Source organism: Canis aureus, chromosome 20, assembly GCF_053574225.1.
Source record: "Canis aureus isolate CA01 chromosome 20, VMU_Caureus_v.1.0, whole genome shotgun sequence".
Taxonomy (NCBI): domain Eukaryota; kingdom Metazoa; phylum Chordata; class Mammalia; order Carnivora; family Canidae; genus Canis; species Canis aureus.
The window spans coordinates 52,132,521-52,147,068 of NC_135630.1; the positions used below are offsets into that span (position 1 = coordinate 52,132,521).

General features: G+C 34.7%; 1 protein-coding gene across 3 annotated transcripts in view; it reads left to right on the plus strand.

Moving 5' to 3' along the window:
• ARHGAP15 (Rho GTPase activating protein 15) overlaps nt 1–14,548 on the plus strand; it is a 608,201-nt gene that overhangs the window by 293,517 nt on the left and 300,136 nt on the right. For all 3 annotated transcript variants that reach the window (XM_077861593.1, XM_077861594.1, XM_077861595.1), the window contains 2 exons: nt 9,423–9,521; nt 10,771–10,900. In XM_077861593.1, coding sequence (XP_077717719.1) covers nt 9,423–9,521; nt 10,771–10,900 — 229 coding nt within the window. The remainder of the gene's footprint in view (nt 1–9,422; nt 9,522–10,770; nt 10,901–14,548) is intronic.

Genomic DNA, 14,548 nt, shown 5'->3' on the forward strand with positions numbered 1-14,548 from the left:
GTGTTCTCATTAATGTAAGTAGACATGGAACAATTCTTGAATGTTTTATAAACACTCATAATCATGGCCAAATATGTTACAATAGCACAGAGATACATACTGCAACATCTTTTATTCTTGTTGTGCAATCTCAGCACTTATTAATGGGAAAGGTGTAAGTAATAAACTTGTGGTGACAGTACCTGTTTCTGCATAAGTCACTGTATCTTTAATTAGCTAATACGTCTAAATAAAATTCTTGGTAGCATAACAATTGCCACCTGTCCTCCCACAGTTTGCTTGTTTATAAATGTGAATAGTGTTTTAGTGTAATTAATGGCTGCAATGTTGATTGACAAGCAATGAGCACCGTTGCATCACTGAGGTTCTCTAAAGACTTCACCCATTAATCTAATGATTAACTCTTGAAAATCTTAAACTTGCATCCAGTTTCCCACATTATCAACTCTCAGTTGGAAAGATCCATACATAGAATGAGATTCTTGGTGACCTAGTAGATCATCCCTGGAAAACACATGGTGGCTTTGTAATATAATCAAGAAAATTCTATCCTAGAGATATGTATAGAAATACCGACCCACTCTTTGCTCTTCCTGACTCCTCCAAACTTAATCTTATTGTCTGAAATCTAGGATTTATTGACTGATGGGAAAATATAGCCTCAGACTGTGGTTCTCAATCTTCATAATGGATTGCCTAGTGATAAAAGTGGTATTAGTAGATGTCAAAGTAAACTACTTACATTGCCTAAAAGAACACACTGGTCTTGCAACCTCCTAATTTTATTACAATGGATACCTTTCTTTTTTTTTTTTTTTTTTTAAGATTTTATTTATTTATTCATGAGACACAGGCAGAGGGAGAAGCAGGCTCCATGCAGGGAGCCTGACATGGGACTTGATCCCGGGTCACCAGGATCAGGCCCTGGGCTGAAGGCAGCACTAAACCACTGAGCCACCGGGCTGCCCAATGGATGCCTTTCATGAAGATGGCACTGAAGGTTAAAAGGAAACCCCTGCCCCTCCCAAAGCTGAAGCCGAAGTAAAGGCTTTAAAGGCCAAGAATACAGTACTTAAAGATGTCCAGAGTCACAAAAAAAGATCTGCATGTCACCTACCTTCCAACAGCCCAAGACAGTGTATCTCCAAAGGCAGCCAGTCCAGATATCCTTGAAAGAGCACCAGGAGAAACAAGCTTGACCACTATGCCATCATCAAGTTCCCCCTGACTACTGAATGAGCCGTGAAGAAAATAGAAGACAATAACCCACTTGTGTTTATTGTGGATGTCAAAGCCAGCAAGCACCAGATCAAACAGATTGTGACAAAGGCCACTGATGTAGCCAAGGTTAACATCTTGATCATGCCTGATGGAGAGAAGGTCTATGTTTGACCGGCGCCTGACTATGATGCTTTGGATATTGCCAACAAAACTGGAATCATCTAAATTGAGTCTAGTTATCTAAATATAAATATAAATATTTTTACCATAAAAAATTTTATAACAATAGAGGATGAGCTACATATACTGTGGCATATCAAATAGTAGCTTATAATGTATTCGCTGAAATGTAGAAGATATATAGTGTTCATCTATTTATTATTTATTTAATACCTCTTAGGTGTGGGTTGTGCAGCCATACCTTAGGTAGATAATGGCCCTAGGGTTCAGAGTGAATATACTGTAGTAGGGGGAACAGAGAGATCAACAGAGAATTTCAACGAAGACCAATATGTCTAATAACAAATTAGGAGCAAGATATCATGGGAATGCTTAGGAAGGATGTCTATTTTGGAGAACCATTTTCTGAAAATGTAACTAAACTAAACTGACCCGAATGATATGATAGAGGAAGTCAGAGGGTTCTGGGCAATGGAAACCTACTCTTAGAGAAATAAAAATTAGTATGGGAGAACTTGAGAACAACAACAAAAAATTATTATGGCTGAATGATAGAGAGGCAGAGGGAACCATAGAGCAGTGTCATAGGTGGATCTGGTAGGCTGAATTAAAGTCTGCACTGTAATGCAACATCTGTGGGGAATCTCAGGATGATATCAAGCAGAGGAATAGGATGACTGGATCCAAATTTCAGAGGGATCACGATGGCTGCATATGGAATACGGACTGGAAGAGAAAGTGAGGATGAGATGGTGGGGAAATCCAAAGATTTTTGTTATTAAGTCCATGTGGGAGGTGATGGTAGCAGAGATTTTTATATGCATAGAAATTTTTTATAACATGATATTTTCATTATAATATAAACACATATCCAATGTTAATCCATGGGTCAAAAAATATAGGATAGAGAATAATTTAGTATACCTCGGGGAAAAGGAGATTTTATGTTTATACTTTTGTATTTGTTAATCTCTTTTAAATTGGGCATTACATAAATAGGACATAATGAAAATCATTCCAGTTTGAAAATGGTGGGAGCTGCAGATTTCCAAATGTTACGGGACTAAATGAGTAATTTTGCACAGTGAACATAGCTCAGATTAAAAGCTGATCTGCGAGTGGCAGTGACTGATTGAGCAGTGGTTACCAGCAAACATGAGTCCTAGGATGATTAGTTTATCTAGCGGCAAGTACTCCCCACAAATTTAGAAATTAACATTAACAGCAATAAAAACCCTAAGCTGATATCTTTATACACCAACTGCTTCGATTAGTCACTTTTTCTGTCGTTTTTCATATGAACACCACAGGCAAAAGTTTTGGTGTAGCTGACTGCAAAACTGTGGAAACTGCTAAACTATCTACTAATTACTTAGATAGTATTCTTTCATGAATATTGAGAAGACTGTTTCTCAGTACTTAAAATATTTTCCTACTGATAAAAGAATGCACATGAGTTTTTGTTGAACATTTGTTTGATTGAAATAAACTTCGGTGTGGGTATTTCGTTAACAAATAGAAAGGTAGAGTGGACAATTGATACAGACGTGAATGTTCACTATAGGGCCAATTTTATTATGCAGAACAAATCTGCATGAACCAAATTATTTGCATATCAAAGGTACAACTCAATTTCAATTAAAAAGTACTGTCTTTGGAAGGTTGGCCTTAAACCTTAGATTTTGGAATGCGCTTGAGATCTGTTGTGTATGTAGCCCAACATTTGTTTACTTTCCATTAAATAAGAAATTGCTTACGCGGGCAGGTTATTTTGATATGATGACACCACTGAGGGTTTCAATAAATGTACATGCAAATCAATCAACCCCAAATACATTGAAAACATATCCAGTAAACATCTGGAAACTAATGAACGCACATTTGTGAACACAGGGGGAGTTGTGGAAATTCAGGATCCATTGGTGGCTAGCCTTATTTAGTAGCATGTGGATTTAAGAATATTTCATGGAGTCAGAAGGAAGAAAGGGTAATTACAACATAAGGTTCAACATCTTTAGATATGTAGAACATTTTCCGTTGCTTAAAACAAATATTCCCTAAGAAAGTATAAAACATTTTTCTGACTTGCAAAGTTTTTGCAGTCTATCATTTAAATTACTTAAATAAAGGGAGCTTTACTGCTCCCCAAAGCTAAGAATATAACACCCTCCATGCATATTAGCTTGATCTTTCTGACAGACCAGAAGAGTGTTTGTGTGTGCCAATTAAAACAAAAATGGATCCCTAGTGGCTTGTTCTTCACACAACTTCTGAAGACTGCTATCATTGTTTGCTAGGGTAACCCTGGATAAGGCTGCTATCCAAAGTAAACAAACTTTTCAAAACTTTCATGACAGATGGGGGTTACAAATGCATTTTAATAAGAGAGTTGCCAAAGCAACTTTTTTTTTTTTCTTATAATCAGCATATATTTACTTAACATCTAGCAACATTGGGAACACGAGGCAGATACTTTCTCACAAAATGTTTTAACAAGAAACATTTTTGGAAAGACAAATTGAAGACCTTTTACTTCTAACTGATATTTTACCCATAGTTTTATGTTAACTTTGCTCAATATGTTAAGAAAAATGTTAGGAGTTACTCAAACCAGAGTGTAATTTGAGATAGACATGTAGCTTGATAATGTAATTTCATTGGTGGTCATAAACGCCGTTGAGACCAAGAAATTTAACTATTAGTATAACCATGACAACTTTTATTTGATCACCTACATCAAATGAATATTGGGGAAGTGTGATGCAAGATGAAAAAAATGTGAAACTGAGGTTTGTTTTTTTTTTTAAACATTACTTCTTCAGTTTTAGGCCTTGAGCTCTCACTATAATGTAGTCAAAATAGGTACCTATATTTTATGCTGTTAGAATTCAGTAAAGATAGAGTCTAAACTAATTTCAAAAAATAATTTAAATTCACTTCAAATGGATTTAGTATATTTTGGCATAAATTTTTATATCTACTTAATTTAATTCAAATATAATGACTTCATCATGAAGTCCAAGGTGTCTCCAAATACAATAGTAATTAAATTCCATTCCTCCTAAAGGGATAATCCACTTATTTGTAGAATCACTGTAGCCATATCATTTAACATTTTTTAGGACTTTTTGAATATTTGGCATATTTTATTACACATTTCCTGCATACATTTTCAGCTTCCTTAAGATGGAATAAATTCCCCTTTGGTTCATAGTCAAAGATTGATAGTAAATGAAATGTGAATGATACTTAGTTCAAACGTAGGATTGTTTTAGTCCTTTGGCCTTAAACCTTAGATTTTGATATTTGAAGGCATTTTTTTTTTGATGCTTCAGTCCTGTTTTAGACATATTTTTTTCATAGCAGAATAGTGGCTGTTTTTCAGGGAAAAAAAAAAGAAAACATCTAAATAAGGATATTGGGTGATCCTTTAAAATTGAGCTATCTGTAACATAGCAGTAAAGAAGCAAGTGACTTTTTTTCTAAGATCTGCATTCCAGATTTCACAACTGAAACCAAATCACCATAGTCCTTTTCTCATTTGCACAGAGTCCTTGACTGTATGAGATTGTTTGCTGAGGACTAGTGAACTAGAAATCAAGATCTTTGTAATCTCTTAATTCTATCATTTAAAATGATGCCAATTTGATAGAATGGCATTCTCATTTTCCTCATTTGCTTCATTTTCTTCATTTGCAAAATTACTTTATGATAGTGGAGGGAAGCTGCATTTGAAGAATGTTTATTATGTGCTTTGAGATCATTAAAGCTGATATCACTTTGCATACCAAGTGGTAGTATTCACGTCCCTAATACACTAAGGTTCTGATATAATCAACCTTTAAAGAATAACGTATCATGACCAACAGTTTATGTATAATTCCATGACATAACTGTGTCTGCGGTAATTACTCACTCCTCTGAAATCTTGACATGAGCATTGTCTGTGCCACTCACATTGGGACTCACATAAGCCATTTTCTATTGTTATTTATCTTTATATGCATATGTCCTATTTATGCAAACAGACTGTGAGCTTTTTGGGGGGTGGTATATCCTTAGCTTCTAGCAATGTGCCTTGTACTTAATGGACGCTTAATCAGTCCTTGATTACTAGGGGGATATTTGGTCAGATACATTCCCTTTTGGTCTCATGAACAAAGAATTATTTGTGGAATTTATTCTGTGATAGGAAAGGTGCTAATATCAAAGAGGGGAACACATATCACTCAATATCTCTTGTACCTTTGATAGTCTCAAATGCAGTTGAGGTCAAACTGAGTGGAAATAAGACAACAATATTCAGCCATCAAATATGTTTTACTGCTAAGGTACCTATCCATAGCATAAAGTTGTGCATGGATCATCGTCATATACATTTGATCATTATTTATAAAAGGTTGGTAATAACTAAATTAAGATGTCTATAGTGTTTACTCTGTGGAACCATAGTTTTATTTTGCTTTTGTGCTATCTTTATTTTTTTCCAAATTCTTCATAATAAACACAATTATTCTTATAATTAGGAAAAAATGTGAAATTCTAAAAAGTTTTTCTATTCCGGTGAACCAAATTACAGAAATTTTTAGCAGTATCAATGCCTTTCTATATATTATTTTTCACTTAAGTTAAAATCAAACACGGGAAAGACTAAATGCCAGACTGTATAGTGGCAAGGACAATACTTGATGTTACTGAAAAGGGCAATACTTAAATAAACATAAACACTACTCATTAAAACTCCTCAAAGATGTTTAAATTAGCATAACAATACTCCATGTGTTCATTAAAGCCTGAACAACACATTTCTTCTCTCCTCATCACTTATTGGTGGAGTTTGAAGCTGGGAGATACCTGCTTCCATCTTCAGAAGAACCACAACAAGGGCACAGACCTAGATTCCTAGACCAGAGGAAAACTATTGTTGAAATAATACCCAAAAGCCTTAAAGAATGTGTCAATGTGTCTATTCTTCCCATTGCCAAGTGGATATACTCATATGATTTACTAGGCATCCATGTGTCACCAGCAAGAGTTCAGACAGGTCCTTATTGAGTGTGAAACGTTTGAGGCAAATTTCCCCAGACAGGTAATTCAAGATATCTATTATTGACAACAGTAGCACATTTCATTAAGACTGCTTTGGTGCCAGGATAGATCGCTTCAAAATATGAGTTGGTGGCAAGGAGGGATTTCAACAGATGTTTGTCTAAAGTAGGCCACGAAGTGAGATGGAGACTAGCCATTCTTGCCTAAACCCGGTTGCATTTTCCGTAAGTTCTTTCCTCATCCACCTCACGCCAGCATCTGTCACTTAAGCAAAACATGATATAGAAAGAACACATTAGCATGGCTTAATATCAAATCTTTTGTGCCGGTTATTAGTATTACATCACTTTAGATTGTTATCAGCAATTGTTCACTCAAAAGGGTTAGTCAAAGCTAAAACAGTCTTTGCTGATGTCTTTTCCCCCCAAGAGTGTTGAAAATTCGATTGTTCAAACTGCAAATATGATTCAGCAAACCATTTATCTGAAAACCTTAAAGAGGTAATGTAAAATGTGGATTGAGAAACCTGGATTAAATGGGCTCGGGCAGCCAAAGACTTTGAAACTGCTTTCCTGTGAATATCTGGGATAGAGCAGAACAAAGTCAATTACTGACTGTAATTAAGAAGTGGAAGCATTTAAACTGTAGAGAGCAGTAGCAGACTTCTCCAGACTGCCTAGTAACTGGAAAGATTAGTGGGAAGACAGAGGAAAGAATGCAAACTGTATCTTTCTGATAGTATATTTTGAATGAATTGCATTCATATAGTTCTCTGATCCAGCTTCCTCAAATGAATTCATAAATCACTGATTATGTACGATTAATGCAGCAATATATTTGGATAAAGAAACTTTTAAAATACATTTTGTTTTCGGTTGTGTTGGCAGTAAAAGATCCCCTTTGCATTGCATAGCATGCACCAAAAATGCAAATGTACTGCTGAAGTACTTACATTTTATCACTGTTTGAATTTACTAGACTGAAAACTGAACTGTTAGCTCTTTCCTCAAACCCTCAGAATATAGTAAATCTAATTATGTTTGTTTCTTGTACTTTGAAATGTTTCTTTTTATAATTTTAATAATGGTTTATTTATAATGGCAGAGAAATATATTAGACAGTACACTGTGTTTGGGCTAATTCATATTTCTTTGTGTATGTTAACAAATTGTGATGTTATATAATACATTCATAATCAAAATATTTAAATTTAAATTAGAATGAAGGTAGAGGTCAAGGACATTACTGGTTTTCTTGGGTTAGTTACAAGTGACCTTATATTTCTAGATTACTATTTCTGTGGCAACACTTCATAGAATAAATATTTGGAACTTTATGTAAGTAAAGAACATTGCTAGGGTGTTCAGATAATTAGGCAAACATCAGCTTAACTGTCTTTTAATAGATACATAAAACAGAGGACTATTTGGAGGCTATTTTGAGCCATCCCAAATCTTACATGCAATTTTACTTTAAAAAAAAGAGCCATTGGCTCTGGTAGTCTGTCAAATTCTAATGTGGATAATTAAATTCCTCTTATTTTCTAATCTTTCAGTTCTCATAATTGCATATCCTTGGATAGTTCCTCTCCTTACAGTTGTAAAACATCGGAACGCATCTCACTCAAGAATGGTTGTATTGCAGCACTGAGAGATGTTGCATCTTTATATAGTTTTTCTAAAAATAAATGACAAGTGAATATATATGTATGTGTATAATCGAAGATTTCTTTAAGACTCCGAGATCATTGTCATTAAATTTTGCCATAAGAATCACTGAAACCTTCTGAGTGAGCTATTTTGGGTAATAATTGTCACTTGAATGATAGAATTATAGAGACATCCTGAAGCATGATTTGTGATTTTCTGAACCTGTGCCACATTTCAGTGTTCACCTCCAATTTAGAGCAAGTAAGGCTGAGAAGAGGTGACTAGCTCCTGATTGAGTATTTTGAAATGTCAGTCCTCTCAACCTCTGAAGCCTTGCCTGATGTGTGACAGTAGTCGGGAAATGTTCATCTTCCAGTTGAAACAAAAAGTCAATACAAAGGGAAAATCTTCACAGTTCAGATTGATGGCCTAATACAGAGAGCGTGTCCACACCCACTCTAATCAAATTCGCCTCTAAGTAGCCTTTTATGCGTGAAATCAAGAGCATTGCTCTGTTTCTATAGGGTCACACTCTTCTCTCGCAATTCTGCGGGGGAAAAGATGCACTGTAGTGAAAAACATATAGTTACATGTTAAATATTGCCAACTACTTAGTAGCTCTGAGAGTCTGAAATGGGGATGTTCACTTGATAAATACTCTCCATGAGAGCTTCAAATATGTAAATAAACTTTTATTCTAATACACTCCTTTTGTGAGGGAAATTAGTCCTTTATTACTTTCCTATAGATCTTTATCATAGGAAAGTAGAAGTAGCCAAATGTTATTCATTTGAATGACCTTTTGGAAAAGTCTGCATTAGTCTCTTTGGTAAATAATCTGTTTTACAGCCCTCCATAAAAGGAAATCAAATATAGAGATACTATTAGATTTGAAAAAGACAAACAGGAAAGAGCCAAAAGTGCAGAATGAATTCTGACACACCCGGGTACATTTTTCTGAGGTTCTGACTTAAGTGGATGCCGTCTGCATCATTCTGAACTTCCTGACTTGCCTCTTCTTGACTTGGAGTAATTCGGCTTTAGTCCTACTCTGAGTTAATCGTTCTATTATTACAACAATAATGTATTTGTTATGACATGAAAAAACAGTTTATAGAGAGCAGTTCAAAATGATCCTAGTCTCCCAGTTCCCAGAAAGACAATTACTGGAATACAAGAAAATATTTTGGTGTATTGAAGTGTGTTTTTCAAACAGTATATATATATACATATATATGCAGTATATATATATATTTTTTTCATTTTTTAATGTAAGAGATCTATTTTATATGGTTTGCTTACCTGTCGATTTTTTCTTTTCAGATCACAACAGTATCAGGAAATGAATTCCTTCTACAGTCAGATATTGACTTCATCATATTGGATTGGTTCCACGCTATCAAAAATGCAATTGACAGATTGGTATGTATTTGTTTTGGCTGTTACCTTTATTAATTAAAATGTTGTCACTTAAATTGTGTTGCTTAGGCATATAACACACACATTTAAATGGATCCTCTAGATTGAGAGATATTAAGTTATTTTAAGTTTAGATAGAGTCCACTAAAACCTGATTCAACAGACTTGATTTGTAGAGCTGAATATCATTTGATTTCTCTCTTTCAAAAAACACAGTGCATTCATTTCCCCCACTGAAATAACATGGACATTCATTTACTAGAAACTGTAAAAAGCACACAAGCACTTAATGACTACTGAGTTTTCACATTTTCAGTTTATGTAGTCTGTAATACATATTCTTGAAAATAAATATCAATGTATTTAATTAAGCCCATGCTCACTCTTATAACACCAGTAAATAATAATCCTTTGTACTGACTTTCATTATCTTTCCAGTGACACTAGATTGTTCTTCTCATGAAAATTATCAATCTGAAACTTCATAAAATTACCCTAAATCATATATTCAGAGTATATTTTTAAAGAATCAAATTATTTAAAACTACCATTATATACTGATTCTAGACCAAACATCTAATTTTTGGACACTAATATTTGCAAAATGTTGAGAAAAAAAACTATCCTTGAGAGCTTTGTATAAGGTATAAAATAAAATAGGGAATGACAGCATTTTCTGTGTGACTTTATTGCTTTTAACTGCAGTCTTCCTTTATATCATTTTTGGACTAAAACCTTAAAAAATAACAAATTGACTTTTCTCCATCATCCATATAGTCCCCTCATTCAGGCATGCTTGACTGCTCACACCCACATCCACCCACCCACACACAGAGTTTGTTGTTGTCATTAAGAGTAGACTCTGGAGTCAAACTGCCTGAGTTTGAATCCTGGTTCCATCCTTTGCTAGCTGTGTGGCCTTAGGCAGTTTACTTATCTCTTTTGGCTTCCGTTTCCTTGTCTGGAAAGTAGGGGTAATAAATGATATCTACCTCGTAGTATTACTGTGATGATTAATTGAGTTAATACATGAGCAGTGCTTGGGGTAATGCACAGCATTTAGTAAGTTTATATATATGTACATGGCTATTATTAAATTTGATTATTGAGCTTAGCATAGAGACCCTTTTCTAAAATAATTATCTTAGTTCAATCTTCCCTTAAAATCTAACATCAAAATATATCACTAAGCTATTTGGTGAATCCTTTCTTCCTTGTAAAATTATTCAGTCTAATTGTTTGTTATTTCCAGCCAAAGGATCCAAGTGGTTCATCAAGAAACCTGGAATTATTCAAAATCCAGAGATCCTCCAGTACTGAATTACTAGGTCACTACGATAATGATACAAAAGAACAGAAACCAGAACACAGAAAATCTTTAAGTAAGTATTTTTTTTTTTTACTTGCTGATTTTAACTTTGCCTAAATGCAATGCTTATGAAATATAAATGCATTGAAATAAGATTTCAGCCAAACTCATACTACTCATGGAAGATTCGTAGCCATTTCCTGGCCAGGGATTCATGCACTGGAGGGCAGTCTGGGTGCTTTGCTCAAGTCATTGTTGGTAATGCCTTTTGAGAAAATAATTGTTCCAAGGTCATGGTCTCTGCTTACAGCAAATCTCTGAGTCTCTGAGTAATATCCACAGCGTTCAGATTGGTGATTGATTTTAAAAGTGGGAAATGTCAAGCATCCCCAAACCTTGGTATGCGGAGTATTTGATTTTCATACATTAAAAGATGCGTGAGTGACCGCCACAGTTGGACCAACTTAAACCAATAGGCTATGCAACCTTCCATACTGTCAAACCACCAAAAAAAAATTAGAAATGTGGGAAGTGAATAATATGTTCTCTAGGGTCACATCAAGTTCTAATATTCTGAAAGAAATGAATTTGGAGTAAAAAGGGCCAATCTCATGATATAGCAATCTTGAATATACCTCTCAACCTTGCTCATTCTGTTCCTTCTCAACGAAAGGAGATTATGAAAAGGTGTCCAACATATCTCACAGCTGGTTTGAGTTTTGGCTTCTTGAAAGGTGTCTCCAAAATCAAAGCAGGTGTCTCAAGAATCAAAGGAGACCAATTTCTCAAAGTGTCAAAAATTATAGTACTTTTCTTGGATCATCTATCTACCTAGCTATCCTCAATCTTCTGAATCACTATTTTTTCTGCCATCTCCCTATGATCTGATATCAGAGCTAGTTACTTTCTAGCTTTTTGAATTACAGAGAACTCCATAAGTAGGGAAAGGCTACTAACAGAATATCTACACATGTACATGAGTACATGTGCTAAATGACTATATGTGTATATGCATATATTTGTGTGCATTAGAGAAGACTCTCTCTCTCTATATATATACACACACATATATGTATGTATATATAAACATAGATGCACTCTCACACACATACGACAAGAAAGAGAGAAGCTATTTATATATAACATATCTTCCAGAGCTAAATTATTGGGATCTTAAAATTATCTAGAAATAGCATGACAACTTTGAGTAGAAGCACCCCTTCAAAATTAAGTCATTATTCAAAAACCCATACCATAATTTCAGCAACTGCTAGAAACATATTTAGCTAGCCAGTTGTGTTAAGTTGGAGTTTAAAATGATCAATGTTAATGTCTTAAACTGTATGGTGCTTTGCAAATTAAGTTATTTGTGGAGAGTTAGCCATGCCATTTTAAAAGATTATTCCATAAGGTGGTACAGTTTGGAGTTATCTCATTTAAATGTTTCCCTTTAATTTCTGGTCATCTGGTGAAGTATCTTTTACTGATGGCAATTACTTAATATGGGATCAAATTTAAGGTAACATTTTAGAATTAGAATTCAGTTGTGGGTATGTTAATGTATCCATGCGAACATTCTGTTGTATATATAATAGGATAGATGAGGTAATGACTGGTAGAGGCTTGGAGGATACCTGGACGTGCTTCTAGAGCCTGAAGTTTGGGAGAAAATAAAGATTTGTAAAAGTATCTGAGAAACATTGAAGCAAATGGATTCTGTGTTCAGCAATAGTCACTTGAAATCTTTAGGATGATACTGGGGAGAAAATGTTTCTACAGATAACGCACCAGCTCCTCCTATTTAGAATTTATTTTTGATTGGGAAAGATAATTATTTGTGTATTTAGGGCTTAAATTCAATCCTGGTTGGAGATAAGGGAAGAGACATATGATTGTTCTACTCATGTTCAAATGTACCTAATTCTCTAGGGACCTCATCTTTACTTTATCCTTTGCAGTTCAAAAATAATGACAGCTAGCAACATTAAGCAGGCATTGTTCTAAATTCTGATTTATGTCGACTCACCTAATCCTCCCACCCACCCAGTGAATCAATTCTACTACTAACTCTATTTTATAGATGAGAAAACTGAGGTGCAGAAAATTAAGGGCATTTGTAAAAGACAAATTATGGGGACAGGTTACAAACTCATGCAGTTTGAGATTACAGCCTGTGCTTTTAGCCATTAGACTACAGCGAAGTGAACAAATAAAAGGTAAACTTTGTATCAACTTTGGACCTGGATGGAAATATTACACTAAAAATGAGATGCATAGAAATCAGTAAATTTAAATAGGGACCCAAAAACATATTAGCAAGAGAATTAAAACCAGATGTCTCTGGAGTTTGATTTCACTATTAAAATAAAGGGGTCATTTAGTTGTAATGCTAGCCCTAATTTTAGAAAATGCTTCATTTCTATATTTTGATGGATATTTATAGCTGTGAGCCCTTTTTAAGTCTTAGTAGGTTTTTATGCAATATAGGATACAGTTAATATCCATCTATTACTTTGAATTAAGCTCGTTTACTATTTAGGTATTGATTTTCCTTTGAAAGGTATAATGATTAACCCACCCACACCGTATCAAATTAGACTATGCATTTGAAATAGTGACTGGCATATTTTATATTTGATCCTTTTTAAAATACTTCTTCAAGTAGGAAATATATTGTGCAAAACCTCTCTGATCTCAGTCCTAGATTTGAACATCCAAACTTAGGTTTTTAAAACATGCATTTAGGTTTATGTTACCCTTTTGAGATTAAATAATTATGTGGAATTAGAGATTCACAGTATCTCCTTCCTTATTAGTAGTCTAAGCAGGAACTTTATTGTCAGTTTGCTGCCTTTGGCTTCCTGTGCCCTTGATGTTCCCATGAGTTTTGTCGCCAAGATTGTAGACAGATAAAGCCAGAATTACTTTTTTTAAAGGCATGTGAACATCATTAGCAGCTAACAGGTGGTCATTTCATTGTCCAGTTTCTCTGGGTAACATGGGAAAAAATATGTACTCTCAATGAGTGAATTGTGAAAGCTAAGTGCTTAAATATACTTTCCTTTTTAAAATATGATTCTAACCTGCCAACATTATTAAGGACTAATCAGATATTTTAAGATATCAGTTGAGACTAACAGACAAGAAGCCAGAAAATTCAATGTAAGGGCCAAATCACTGTGGGAAATTCAGGACACCAGCATGGGATGAGAGTGGGAGAGCAGCTCTCCAGGGAGGGTTGTTAATGGAAAGTGGAGAGTCAATCAAAGAAAATGCTAGCATATTTTTCCAAGGAAAGAGAAGTATCTTTCACTGATGGCAAAAAGGAAAGGCTCAAATATAAATCCTGCATCAGATAACCTTGGAGAGGTTTTTTAACTTTTCTGAGCTTTACTTTGTAGATCTATAAAAATGGGTCTAATACTGTCCTTGCAGGATAGCATGAGAATTTGAAATTAGGTATGTAAATACTCACAGCAGGCACTCAATGAGCAGGAGCTCTTATTATTATCCTCTGTGTCCCCAAGCAGATGGTATCAAAATAGGACATGAGCCTAGGATAGTGTCTAATGGAAGAATGGAACAGAACAAATATACTTGACATCCTCTCCCCAAGTATAGAGAAAATAGGTGGAAAGAGTCTGAATTGGATATGGGAGTCATAGCTACAAAAATCTAAATATGAGCAGCTGGTCTTTCTCCTGGCGACTCCCCAGGTGAA